Genomic DNA, 13,097 nt, shown 5'->3' with positions numbered 1-13,097 from the left:
TTTCAAACTTTATTGGGACGGTCGCAAAAGCGTCTGCTAAAATTGGCGCTGAAATTAGACGTAAGTGAAAGTAGCGGATTCTCTGCTTTAGAGTGTGTATACGTTTCTGCGACAGATATGATATTATCTATATATGAGCCACGTGTTTAGAAGTCTTTCGACAACTTTTGTCTAGCCAAAATATAACTGTAGTGTGTGAAAAAAAGACCGCAATATGTTTAAATGCACGACGTATAAGTTGTGCGAAGCACCCATGCTTAATTTTGGAAGAAGATAAGAGCTCGTGTTATCTAGTATGATGCATTTTCTTGTGCGTTGGTCACTTTTTCCAAAAGTTACGGAGGAACTTTTTGTAGCGGAAAAGGTTATTCAAAGAACTCCTGCATTGGAAAAGCGCTTTTTAAATAAATATTTAAATAAACATCACTACAAATAAAAATCTCTAGGTAAACCGAGGATAACTTCTAGACTGAGTAGTATAAGGAAGCACTAATCAATAGGCTTAAGGCCAAGCATGATAGCTTCCGTAGGTTTTTATCCCGCGATGAGGACCAGATGGCAAGATGGTCAACGCATCGAAGAAATGCATTTACTTTAGTCTACAATAGACTGGTGGACTTTGACGCATACTCCCGCTTGACCAGTGGGGTATATTGGTAGTTATGCTCAAATTAGCTAGCCCTGCTACTTTCAGCCAACAACTTCCCGCCAGATATCCAATAGTTACTCGCACGATTTATAGAATCTTATTCAATTCATAATTCAAGCTAATTTTAATCTCTAAATGATGTTTACGTTCGCACTATATCGCCTGGCGTGAGAACGCGCGTAATTGACGAATGCTCTTTCCCACGCTTGCCCTCTCCCTGAAACGGCGAATACAAACAAAACATTAGCGCCCAGCTGATTTTTCTAGCAAGGTGCAGGTGACTCTACTGCGATCTTATACTACTTCTCAGAAGAAGTCGTAAGACATAAAACAGCGAACTGTGTGCTAAAAAGTCCAATGTGCTAAAAAGCGAGAGATAATATGTGAATTGTGTCTGTGTAAATCGTGGTGCATACTAATTGCTTAGAGTGATCAACGCTGTTGTACAAAATAATACGGCATTCGAAGTGAGCACTACACCTGTTTCATTTAACAACATATAAGTGTTGCGTTAGTTCCGTGGCAGCTTAGTAAGTTATATGTAATATATCCATTAAATGTAATATATCCACTCATTGCAAAAGTAATTTTGTCTAGGGTAAAAGTGGGTTTTCGATTTTAGCGTCTCTTAAATCTGGACGAGCCCTATAACGTTATTTAGTGAGAATATACTTTTTGAACGACACGCATTTCCCACTGAAAAATCAAATTCTCAGGCTAAATCTAAAGTGCTTATTAGTGCGGAGTATCAAGCAGAAAAAATGATATGGTAGCTTTAAAAGCATCCTTTAGACCTCCAAATTAAATTATAGTTTAGTTCTACTCAATGTGTAGCAGAAAACAGTTTCAACTCACGTGGTGTGTGTATTGGGTAATTATGCTGCAAGGGTCGGCTGCAGATGTTATGGTTGCGGCTTAAAGTATCGTTTCACTAAAATCTCCGATAGGCGAAAGAGATTTTCTTCTACATCCGATCAAATATATAGATTTCCAATATTTTTCTAAAAATATTTTTACGGTTCAGGCGTCATGGCTGATAGTCGGCATAGCAATCGACAGGGACTCCTACAGGCGGACTGTGATCGACGAAAATCATTACTCAGGTTCAAAGCCGAACTCTCACGAATCTTCTTTACACCGGAAGCACCAATCAACAAATTTAGCGACGAATATGATAACTTCTGGAGGTTCTTACCCCGCTATGAGGATAAGATGGCCAACGCGTCGAAGAAAACCTTTTGCGATGACGTAGGACAAGGTTTGTGTCGACTAGTCTTGACAATTGTACAGACGGTCGGTAGACGTTGATAAGGTCACTTCGCACCACTGAGTACTTGATGGCTATTGATGTCATTTCATACAGAAGTAACAGCGTCGTGCATTTCGCTCGTTGTTCTACATTTGTTTTTAGAATATACAAGCTCCATGTATCTAACAAATCATCGTACAAACGCAGTCGTATGGATAACTGTCGACGAATCTTAAACGCAATCCGATTTAGTTTCAATACACGACGCCATTGTGACTTGTGCATTAGTAATACAATCAGGGATACTACTGCGATTGTTTCTAGGAGACTCTTCCGAGGTCTCGGGGCCCTTCCCATGCTGGAATAGGCCCACGCAGGAGCTCCTGCAGCGGATAGTCATTGATAGGAATCAGCGGGATTACCTTAAAGAAGAAGATGTGGACTTTATGAGGGGAGCTCTCAATACCTATATGAAGTTTCTAGAAAAACAGCGGGAGAAAAGGGCTAATAAGCTAAAGGAGTTCCAGGAGGGGCTTCCCATAGCCAAGGAAAGGGATAATCTAGTTCGGATCCTGAAAGACAATCAGGTAGTTCAAAATGGCGTCGATTTCAGGTTATACAATGAATGCTTTCTGAGCTACTTTATTCTTTTAATACGTTTTTGCTGTTTGTCTAGGTAATGTCTGAGATATAGTGTACGCTGCTAATGTCCAAATACACAGGTAGTTGTTGTTGCTGGTGATACGGGATGTGGAAAGTCAACACAAGTACCACGATACCTACTGGAGGCAGGCTACGAAGGTTTGGTGGTCACTCAGCCCCGGCGGCTTGCAGCAATCGCGTTAGCGGCCAGGTTGGGTTATGCCACAACACTATTAAAATTATGCTCATTTAAAAATTGTCCAGTATTCAGATAAACCCATCAGTTAATCTTCAATCTGGTAGAAATATGAGGCTGGTAGAGGACATTAAGGACGACCGATGACTAGACAAGTTCATGTCGATGTCAGATCTGCAGCGCTCATAGACGGAACAGATGAAACAGACTGCTAAGTTATAGAAAGTCTACCAGCTATAGCCTTTAAAACTCTTTTAGTCAATTTCAATATGCTGCTTTCATTTTTCTTTGTTTGATTATGACATTTTTACAGAGTTAGCTACGAAGTTGGATGCGAGCTAGGTTCGGTCGTCGGCTATCACATACGCTTCGAGAAAAAGACTAGTAAAAACACGAAGGTATGCTCAGAAGCAAAAGGAATACCGTATTAAGTAATTTTTAGTGTCGCTTTGGCATACGTATTTAATGGACATCGGTACCCTATATGGTATCACTAGTTCGTCTGAAATGTAAAGATTGTACTTATTTAACTCCTAGAAATTTGCATTTATTATATGGGCTAGTTTTCAACTCATAATGAAGTTAAACTATTTTTATTTGATATCTTCTCTAACTTAACTGACTCGTCTCTGGTGTTTGCACATGGCATAGCTGATATTCATGACAGAGGGCCTTCTACTGCGACTCCTTTCAACGCCGTTGAAGGATAAAGATGAATCTTCTTCTAGTGCTGAGTCAATCGAAGGCTTTCAGTCAGGAGGTCTCTCGAACACTAAGCTGCCGGTCGCGGATCCTTCCGAGACCTCTGCTTCGTGTAAGGTAAGTAAATTTAAACCTTGCCGAACTTCGTAAGTTAGCTTTTGGAGCCCAGAAAGCAAGCTGCGAAACTCAGTACCTGTTTTCCACAAATTTGATTGTTACATTACACAGATTCAATTTCGTAGTAATCTCCATATTAGCGAGGGTATAATAAATGCCTAAGAAATACATGTTTGTGCTCTATATACTTGAATATGTTGAACCTAGTGCTGTATTTGATTAGCAAATAGACTTAGAGAAAACCGTTTTTCTCAACTCTTTGACATAATAATATATTGCAATTAATCTATTATATTTTTATCTCATTATGTTCCATTGTGTGAACTAATCTTGTGCGATTCTTGTGAAATGGGTATTCTGTTGTGGTCTATCATATAAAGGTTGAAAGTGAGGACCGCCTACCGCTGTCTGCCCACCAAGTAATCATTCTTGACGAGGTCCACGAACGTCACTTGTCATGCGACCTGCTAATAGGACTTGTAAAGTGTCTAAAAACGAAGCGGCCTGAGCTCCGTATCATCCTCATGAGTGCGACCGCTAATCTTCAACTGTTCTCTAATTACTTTGACAATTGTCCAGTTATTCAGGTATATATCTCATGATGACCTTAAAAGGTTTTATAATGTCACCATTTGATCGTAAGCGGCATGTGGCAGCTACTGCTTCATTACTTGCGAATACTGAATTAATGCTTAAACGGCTGGATATTGGTGATCACCCTAGACGAGAAAACCATAAAAGATTTTTCCTTTCGATTCCTGGTAGTGCCCAGGAATAATTTATGTAGTGAACGACCCAATATTGTGTTATTAAATTCTAATGCTCTCTGATTATTGATAAAAACGTATTCGTCTTGTATTTCAAAGAGCAAATTTTGCCTGAAGGTCACAGTCAACTTGAGAACGGCCATTAGTCAGTTTTCTAATATATACTGTTTTCAGGTACCGGGTCGGTTGTATCCAGTTGAGATAGAATATTTTCCTCCAGATCGCGATCGTGAGCCACAGGCAAGATATAAGCGACGGGCTAACTTCGACCCTACTCCATATGTTCGAGTGAGTAGGAAAAATATCTTTTCCCCCTCAGTCTATAAAACATGGGACATTTGTTTTTTCTAGTTTAGAGGTACGAATTAGGCCACGTGCTTCGTTAAGTTTTGTCCGGCTGTGTAGCCACAACGAAATAGTGATTAATTATACTTAAGTATAATTCATCACTATTACCTATCACCACTATTTTTCTCTTAACTTAAGAGTGTCTAGTAAGATCTAATCCGAGGAAAGATTATGCGGTCGTAGGTCCTGAGTCTGATTGAACAGACTACAGCGAAAAATGAGCGGGGCGACGTTCTCGTGTTTCTCAGTGGAGCACAAGAGATATCAACGTTACAAGAGGCTTTAGACGGTCGGAAAGGGTGGACCGTTTTGCCCCTGTACTCGGCGCTGCCGCTAAAACAGCAGGATCGAGTTTTTCTACCGGCGCCCGAAGGTTTGTAAAAGAGCCTTTTGCTGTTTCATATTCGTATAATCCTCGTCATGTCTGCACTGTGGCTTGAACGGCTATAGCCCTAGCTGAGAGTGTTAGCAAGGATCCGTAGTTCAAGGCCTGCCAATAATATATACAAAATGTAAGTTGTAACTGAATTCAGAAAGCATAATTATCAGCTGATGCAAAATACGAGGAAGTACCCAGTGCATTGTGTTAGAGGGTAAAAATCAACAAAAGATTCTTTTTATGTAATCTGAATCATTTTAGGCGTTCGAAAATGTATTTTGGCAACGAACATCGCCGAAACATCGGTTACGATAGACGGCGTTCGCTTTGTGATCGACTCCGGCAAGGTCAAAGAGATGACGTATCTTGCTGCCTGTCGCATGCAAAAGCTGAAGGTCGGCTTAACACCAAATTTGAAATCTTTCTAGATATCGTTAGTGTAAGAATGATTGATTAAAAAAACAAGGTATGGTTTCTTCGTCTTCTGAAATGCTATACGATATAGTGGATGACAAAAGTGTGTTTAAAAAATCCTCTGGCGTATAAGTATACAAATCGAGGCTTCTGATTGTGTTTACCCAAACTTTAGAATTCACACAGAATTATTATCTTGGTAGTAGTGGCGGTACGCACCGGGCACTCATTTCAAAAATATGGGCTTAGATATCTGTTATGAAAATTAATTTATATGGGTATTCCCTTCAGGAATTTTGGTGCTCAAAGGCTTCAGCCCAGCAGCGGAAAGGTCGAGCTGGAAGAACCGGCCCTGGAAAGTGTTTCCGATTATACTCCGAGCAGCAGTTTGAAGAAATGGAAGATTTCAGTTTGCCCGAAATCCAACGTGTCCCTCTTCACTCGCTTGTGCTACAATTGGTTCAGCTAGGACTCGCTGATGTTAGGTAATATATTTATTGTTTACCATTACAATGTATACAATGAAAACGTAGCAGTGTAATCTAAAATTCAACAAACATTTTTCGAAGTTTTTCTTCCGTTGACATAAATTAAAAGCGTTGCATTTCCTTAGTTTTTCCTCCCGTTTTGATTTTACATTGTAACAGGCAATTCCCATTCCTGGAAAGTCCACCAATGGATTTACTGGAGCATTCGATCTGCACATTGACGCGGCAGGGTGCTCTTACAGCTGATGAATCTCTCACAGTCATGGGAGAAATTCTGACCCAATTGCCTGTTGATCTCAGCGTGGGGAAGGTTAGTGACAACGATCAGGAAATTAAAAATTACGGTCCATCAATTACACCTTTCCGACGTTCTTTTAGCAGCCATGGAGCTTTATATGAATCGAAAATGTTTTCTCCAAAGCCCTCCATTCATTAATTTGAATATTTACTGATTATTCTAGAATGTGCTGGCGTTCTTTAAATGGTGGCCGCCAACTTTCTCGAATGTTACAGCAGCTAATTAGTGTTTCAGAGTGGTGGCTGCTGTAAAAGACCTGAACCAAATGAATCGTATCTGCATACGCCCTATTTTGAACATAAATTACTGCAATGCTTCCAAGTTTCCAAGTTCCAAGACACGTTATTAGTACCATTAGACGGATTCTTAATTAAAGACAGAAATATGTATGCATTTGGGTTAACGTAGCGCACTTAAGAATCTTGACTTTCTTGCTTTTTACTGTTTACTGATTGCTTGTATAGGTCCTTCTTCTCGGATGTTTGTTCCGTGAACTTCTCGAAGCCGCTCTAACGCTAGCAGCAGCTATGAGCGTGCAAAACCCGATGTTGCCGCACAGTTTCCGTGATTACGACATGTGCCGACGGAGAAAGTTAGTATTTTCATTAAGAGAAGCTTCCTACATTTCACGCAACTCTGTATATTTTTACATAGTATATCACAGTCATGCCCCCAACAAGCTGTGCAGCTTCATGTTTTTGTTTTCAATGATCTTACAGTGAAATAGCTTGACGCAACATAACTAACCGTGTGTTCAGCAATCTCGTTTATAATCCTTGACTAAGCCAATCGCCTTACATTACAAATTACGATTAATTATTGCTTGGTATTCTTCAAGGAACTTGGAAAACGATGTCGGGGACCCACTGACGATTATGCGAATCTATCACGAGTGGCTGCGCATAAAATTGGATGGCAACGAATCCTCGGGGTCCTGGTGTCGCCGCTGTGGTATTGACGAGCAGCGTTTGTACGAGCTCACTAAGCTACGAAGTCAGTTCCTCAGAATTCTTAAGGTGCAAACTGAAAGCCGTGCTGAACCCACAAAAATTCTATATGCCTACAATTTTAGTCTCTGTACCTTAAGGAAAAGCGGGTGCGATGCGATTAAGCTATGTCGTCCATGCTTTATAAGTTCGCACAGTTTCAGGCACTTAATGGAGCGCGTGAGAATTCATAGCTGCCCTACCGCTGGGTTTCTTATGTATCGAAATGCTATAGAAGACTCCTCAGAATGTCGCATTAACACGAACATATTATATTTTCTTTCCATCGAACCTCATTTAAAGTAATTAAGTTTGTCGATTTTTAAATAACGTGGCGAAATGGTGCGGCAGGATGCAAAACTTTACGACATCCCCGAAGCTGAATTGACATCGTCGGAGCGAATGCGTCGCCATGGGGAAATTAGACAACTTCGAGATCTGAAGCGGGATGTTTTGCGTCAAGAGAAACAGGGGCGTAAACGCAAGTGGGCATTGACAGCTGATAATGAGGACGGTGATGATCACGACGAAGAAGACGATGAGATGGACATCAAAAACATTGACTTCAGACTTGCCCAAGACAGTATGTAACTTTTCAATCCTTTAGGAAAAATCGCGATCAAGATCGTGTTATAGCAATCGATATAATCTAGTAGACAGGCAATGTAGCCGACAAGGGCTAAATGTCGGGAAGTGTTCCCGATTTTTCATCTTCGACTAGTACTTTATCGTATCGTAAGATCTATCTGCCCAGCCCACGAAAGTCATTGTTATACGAATATAGAAATTAGTGAGCTTGTGTTCTATTAAAGGAAAAACCCTTAGCCGGCTTCTGCGAAAGGGTTCGGAGCTCAGCGGATCTGAGCGAAAGGTGCTTCTCTGGCTTCTCGCGGCAGGACTTTATCCCCAGGTAGCGTTTAGCGATGCGTACAACTCGTATAAGAAGGATACCGATCTGTTGTTTCATACGGAAACGAAAGGTGGGTAAAAGTAAAACGTTGGCATCAGAGAAATGAATACTTTTTGAAAAAATGAAATACTTTTACCTCTGATACTTTCGGAAGGAAACAAGAATATTTGCGGCACGATGGGGACCACTTTTCATTACTCTACGGATCAAGAGTATAGTAATACTAAAGTTAATCAAAGGTAGTTGCGATTGTCCTTAGGGAATACAGTGATACAATTACAGGAATACAGTTACCACGTAACTTATAGAAAACTGAAATATATGATATTTCAGTTTTGTTAAATTATATATGTAATTTAATTTTTCCTTTATTAAAATCATTAAATTAAAAAATATATGATAATAATATTAGTTATTACATTATATAATGTAATATATTAGGTCGTCGAAAAAATATTGACCGTTTTTCCAACTAGATGCTTTACGATTTTATCTTACGAACGGTAAGTACTTATTCGAAAAGCCGGTAGATACCTACGATAGGATAGGTCTGCCTCGACATGATGGTGAAGTCTAGTATGGCCCAACTAAGAACAAATGCTAAGCAAACGAAAGCCTTGCGGTGATATCGTATTTCCTTCCTCACTGAACATTACTAATAAAAAGTTTTTCTGACATAATACCGAACACTAATAATTTACAGTTCGCCAATATTTAAAAAATCTCTTCATTTATTAACAGTTGCCCCTTCTTGCCTGGCAATGGGATTTATTTATTCACTTTCAGGTCACAATGACAAACTGTAAGCAATACTTACTTCATCTTTTCGCACCTTTGCTGCCAGGTTTCGTGACCCTTCATCCAAATTCAGTCTTGGCGCTAAACCCCGAAGCGCTTCGATTGGATGACGCCGATATTGTCGGGGCAGAAGGCGGACTTTCGATATCTTCTCGCCACCAAATGTTGGCTTACATCTCACTTCTGGAGACCACAAAACCGAATCTCGTTGGTTGCGTTCGCCTGTCCACGATACACTACATACTGATGCTGGCCGGTAAGAGCAAACTCTTTGGGTGTCTTCATATATAGACCGAGAGGTTTCCACGTATAAAAGAGAAATCTTATTCTCTTGTTATATTCGTGGCTATAACATAATACAACGGCGCATTTAAGACTAAAGTTTGGGTTGGTTTTTTTTCAACGTTACTTATTTAGTTACACAGCCCGGAAATCGTTGTCTTTGGTACTGCACGCAGTTGCGGCCCGATAAGGCCAAAATAGACTAAATATATGCACTGTTTGGCTATTTTAGGCTATAACTTGGAAGGACGCGTAACTGTCAGTCTGTTTATACAGTTGTGTAAAAGGAAGTGATTTATTTGGAACAGGACAACTCCATTTTACAGGTTGTTAGTCTCGTGTAGCAGGTTTACATTGAGGCTACGGAGGTCGAGCTCATGGAACTGAGAACCGTTATACTTTCTTCATAAAAACTGAGGGTCGTAACTTTTGAAAACAGGCCCAGATCTGTAGGTTAATGATGACATCTACGAAGCGACTTGTAGTAACACTAAGAGTAAAAGAAAAAATAAACCATTTTAATTCGTAGTATATTATGTCGCAGTGCTTGGCCTCAGTACAATTTCAGAATATCTATCTTCCAGAATAATTGTAAAAGTTAATTAAGAAATTAAAGGATATGTTAAAGTGTGAGCACCGTGAGTTCGGGGCGGCGTTTCCTATAAGAGCTATACATCCTAACCTTCATGCGACCTTGTTTCAGTGATGCAAATGAAAATAAACAATACTAATAATGCTAAATGCCCTTCCTGATAAGAATATTTTTGGCGTTTCTAATACGGTTTTAAATATTGCATTTTTATCTCAAAAAAGTAGATACACTTCACGAACAGAACAGACGATTTTCTTGTGTTTATAACTACTAAACTGCTATTTCGGCGCTTCTTCGACTAAAAATGGCGCGACTTACAAATCAAAGCTCTCCGGTAATGGGGCATATCTGCCTACAGAAATGTCTTTGATGTCGCTTTCGAGGAATTCTTTGCAACAACAATCCGAAGTAAAAGCTGGATTGTGCAATGTAGAACTAAAATAGTAAAAAAAAGAAAAAAAGTAAAAGAAGCGAAGTATGGATTTTATCGGTTATAAGCGCATCGCCGATGTTATAATTGAAAAAATTTAGTGAACTCCTTAATAACAGCCCAGGATCTTTGGTAACTGATCCTCCATGTTGTGTTATTGATACGTGGCTTTAGTCGGAGATTAGAAAGCTTCTATCGAGACAACAAATTAAAGGGCTCTTTTCAAACGATTGCGGGAGCTCGCAGACAAGATAAAGCACAATGCTCCTATACAACAGTCTGAGTCACTTTAAAATTCAATCAAGCATTTGAAATGCTTGGTGCCATTCTTTTTTTTATTAATAATTTATAATTACCTTAAAGACCTTGTCCGCACGAATTTCTCTTATCATCAAAAAATACTATTGCATCATCGGGTATTTAGATTATTGCCAGAAATGCATTGAAATGCTTAGGAGGCACCCATTAGACTAAAAAGTGCCATTAAATTGTAAATACTTTTAAAATATCACCTGCTCCATACTCTGACAAAGAACCATCCTATAGTGGCCTAGGACCAGCTGCAATTGCTTCCTATGTTTCACGGTGTTTCAGGTGAAATTCACACGTCTCCATGTGTGCAGCGTTTCGTGCTCGACTCCATAGTCGAACTGCGTATCGTGAGGTCTTCTGAAGATTGCAGGCCTTCCACGCTACTTCTTCGTGTGATGCAAGCAAGACTCCTTTTCCAGATCGTGTTCAGGAAGATGCTTGATGAAAGTATCCAGGACGACAACGAAAATGGTAATGAAAACGAACAAAGACACAAGGGAATGAGTAATAACGACAGTACATGTTTCGTTATCCTAATACTATCTATTCCTAGCAATTTTACTAAGAAACAAGAATTAACTGGGATATAAACCTTTTGATCTTTCAATTAGGAGTACCTCAGACTAAATGAAGAAGATGTGTAGTCTTCAGTTGATCATCTGAATTTGCGGTAATGAAGTGTAATTCAAATCACATTAAATTCTGTCCACTTAGTTCCATACCATTTAGCTATACTTTTCTTGCCATTTGGCACTTTATTAGGAGAGTGTGGCGCAGCTGGTCTCATGAACGCGGCAAATTTATGCTCCTTCTTAATATATGGTGCATAATTGCCTCTTCCAGTTGGTGCACTCTCCTCTTTGTGTTCACAAAGGTGCTGTTCAATTCGGTTTGCACAGGTTTATCACCGGAAACGCGCCGCCTTTCTAGACGATTACTGAAAATGATTGGTTCATTGTTAACGCAATTTACCGACATTTATTATACGCAACGTCGGCTGCTTCCAGCTGACTTAAAAGTCATTTTCACTGGTGAGCCGCATCGTATATGTGGCTTCGTGCTTCTTGGAAGGTACGGCGAAACTTAGACTTTTTTGTCGCAATTTTTTCACTTATGTCGATGCTTTACACCTGTCACTTGCTCGTGCAAACTCTAAAGGAAATCTGTGCCAGTCGTACGATAAGCCTGCTTAGCATACAATTTTTTTGTTATGAACGGGTAAAATATTTATGACATTGTTATACTATTTTTAGCTATATCGTACCTTCGTTTCAATGTTTCTTCTTGGTTTAGCTTTTCACTCACTTATTTCTCTTAGGTCATTTTCCACACCCAAATACGACTACCTCAGTTGAGAACACCTTTTATCTGTACTAATATTTATGTTAATCCTGATATTTTTTTTGACGCATTCGGTACGTACAGCCTGAATGCTTGTCTCCCCTATAGATTACAAATATATATATATATATATGAATGTGCCCTACTATTCTTGCAGATTAATAAACTGCATTTAATAAATATTAATGCATTTAGACTTGATGATACGGACTCCACTGTTTCAGTCTCAAGTCGCTGCCGAAAACTTTTGCCGAGGACAGTAACAACGACGACTCTCCTAAAGATTCTACAAAGTCAAGACAAGAAACTTTTGAGTGTCCAGAGTGCCACGAAGTGAGTACCTGCTATAGCGTTTTTATAGGTACATTCGTGCCTAGCCAAATGCTAAAATTTGATTAAACTCATTTATTTAGATCTTCTGCAATACACGCACAGTACGACTAGAAGTATCCATTTTTAGTTAAGATTCGGTTTCTATCAGTTCTTATAGTTGTTCCGCCTATTTTTCTTTGCGAAATGACACACTCTCATTAATTTAATTTACCGCGAGAATAATGTGTTGTTTCAGATCCATTTCTCATTCGCGTCATGTGCCACTCACCTAAAGACGTGCATCCTTAGACAATACGATTGTTCTCAGTCAAGCAGGAGTCAGGATCCTGCTCGTAAAAAAGATTGGTTGGACCAAGCAGACGTTACAGATGAAAGAAACCAAGGCCATTTTTGCCAGGACTGTAAGCGCCATATTCAAGGCAAATCGGCTTTCGACATCCTCAGACATAATAGACAAGTTCATCAGCGATAGCCGTGATTCATTTCTGTATTTAAGACCGGATCACGGCACCATTGATTAAATAGGATCATTTCCGTGCCGATCGTCAGGTAGCAATACTTCCAGTGAATGTACTTGGGCTACGTCTGTACGTCGTAAGCTTGTTTTGTTTATGACGTACATGGTGAGATTAGGATTTAGACAGCTCTTGTAAATAAAACACTTATTATTACATATAAGTATTAATGCGCGGTTTGTTTTTTCTGCACGGTAAGTGCTCATCAACGATACGGCTAAAATCGGTTGATTCGAAATTGTCGCTGGAAAAATCTACTCGCTCCTTGGCTGGAAGTACCCTAAAATCTGTAGATTGTTCATAGCCTTAGTAGGTAAGTTTTAATCAAACGTAGCTATGCCAACCATAC

The 13,097-nt window shown here is 39.6% G+C and overlaps 1 protein-coding gene across 6 annotated transcripts; it reads left to right on the top strand.

Annotated features, from left to right (window-relative positions):
- The first annotated feature begins 886 nt into the window (after positions 1–886).
- LOC111248654 (putative ATP-dependent RNA helicase DHX34) lies at positions 887–12,918 on the top strand. 6 transcript variants are annotated; one of them, XM_086988977.1, is made up of 21 exons: positions 890–1,116; positions 1,674–1,907; positions 2,223–2,485; positions 2,621–2,751; positions 3,050–3,134; positions 3,388–3,555; positions 3,936–4,142; positions 4,497–4,610; positions 4,854–5,043; positions 5,311–5,444; positions 5,755–5,948; positions 6,111–6,261; positions 6,714–6,841; positions 7,088–7,265; positions 7,587–7,818; positions 8,048–8,145; positions 8,932–9,199; positions 10,842–11,030; positions 11,459–11,630; positions 12,125–12,233; positions 12,469–12,918. In XM_086988977.1, the coding sequence occupies exons 2-21, from the start codon at positions 1,679–1,681 to the stop codon at positions 12,703–12,705; spliced, it is 3,477 nt and encodes a 1,158-aa protein (XP_086845103.1). In that variant the 5' UTR covers positions 890–1,116; positions 1,674–1,678; the 3' UTR covers positions 12,706–12,918. The 6 variants fall into 6 exon arrangements, with proteins under 6 accessions (XP_086845106.1, XP_086845105.1, XP_086845104.1 ...); XM_022801351.2 differs by having other exon boundaries at positions 8,048–8,215; positions 8,990–9,199; XM_086988976.1 differs by having other exon boundaries at positions 890–1,179; positions 8,048–8,215; positions 8,990–9,199.
- Positions 12,919–13,097: the final 179 nt, after the last annotated feature.

This window comes from Varroa destructor, unplaced genomic scaffold (assembly GCF_002443255.2).
Source record: "Varroa destructor unplaced genomic scaffold, Vdes_3.0 BEIS01000004.1, whole genome shotgun sequence".
NCBI classification, from domain to species: Eukaryota; Metazoa; Arthropoda; class Arachnida; order Mesostigmata; family Varroidae; genus Varroa; species Varroa destructor.
This window is presented reverse-complemented; position numbering and strand designations above follow the sequence as displayed.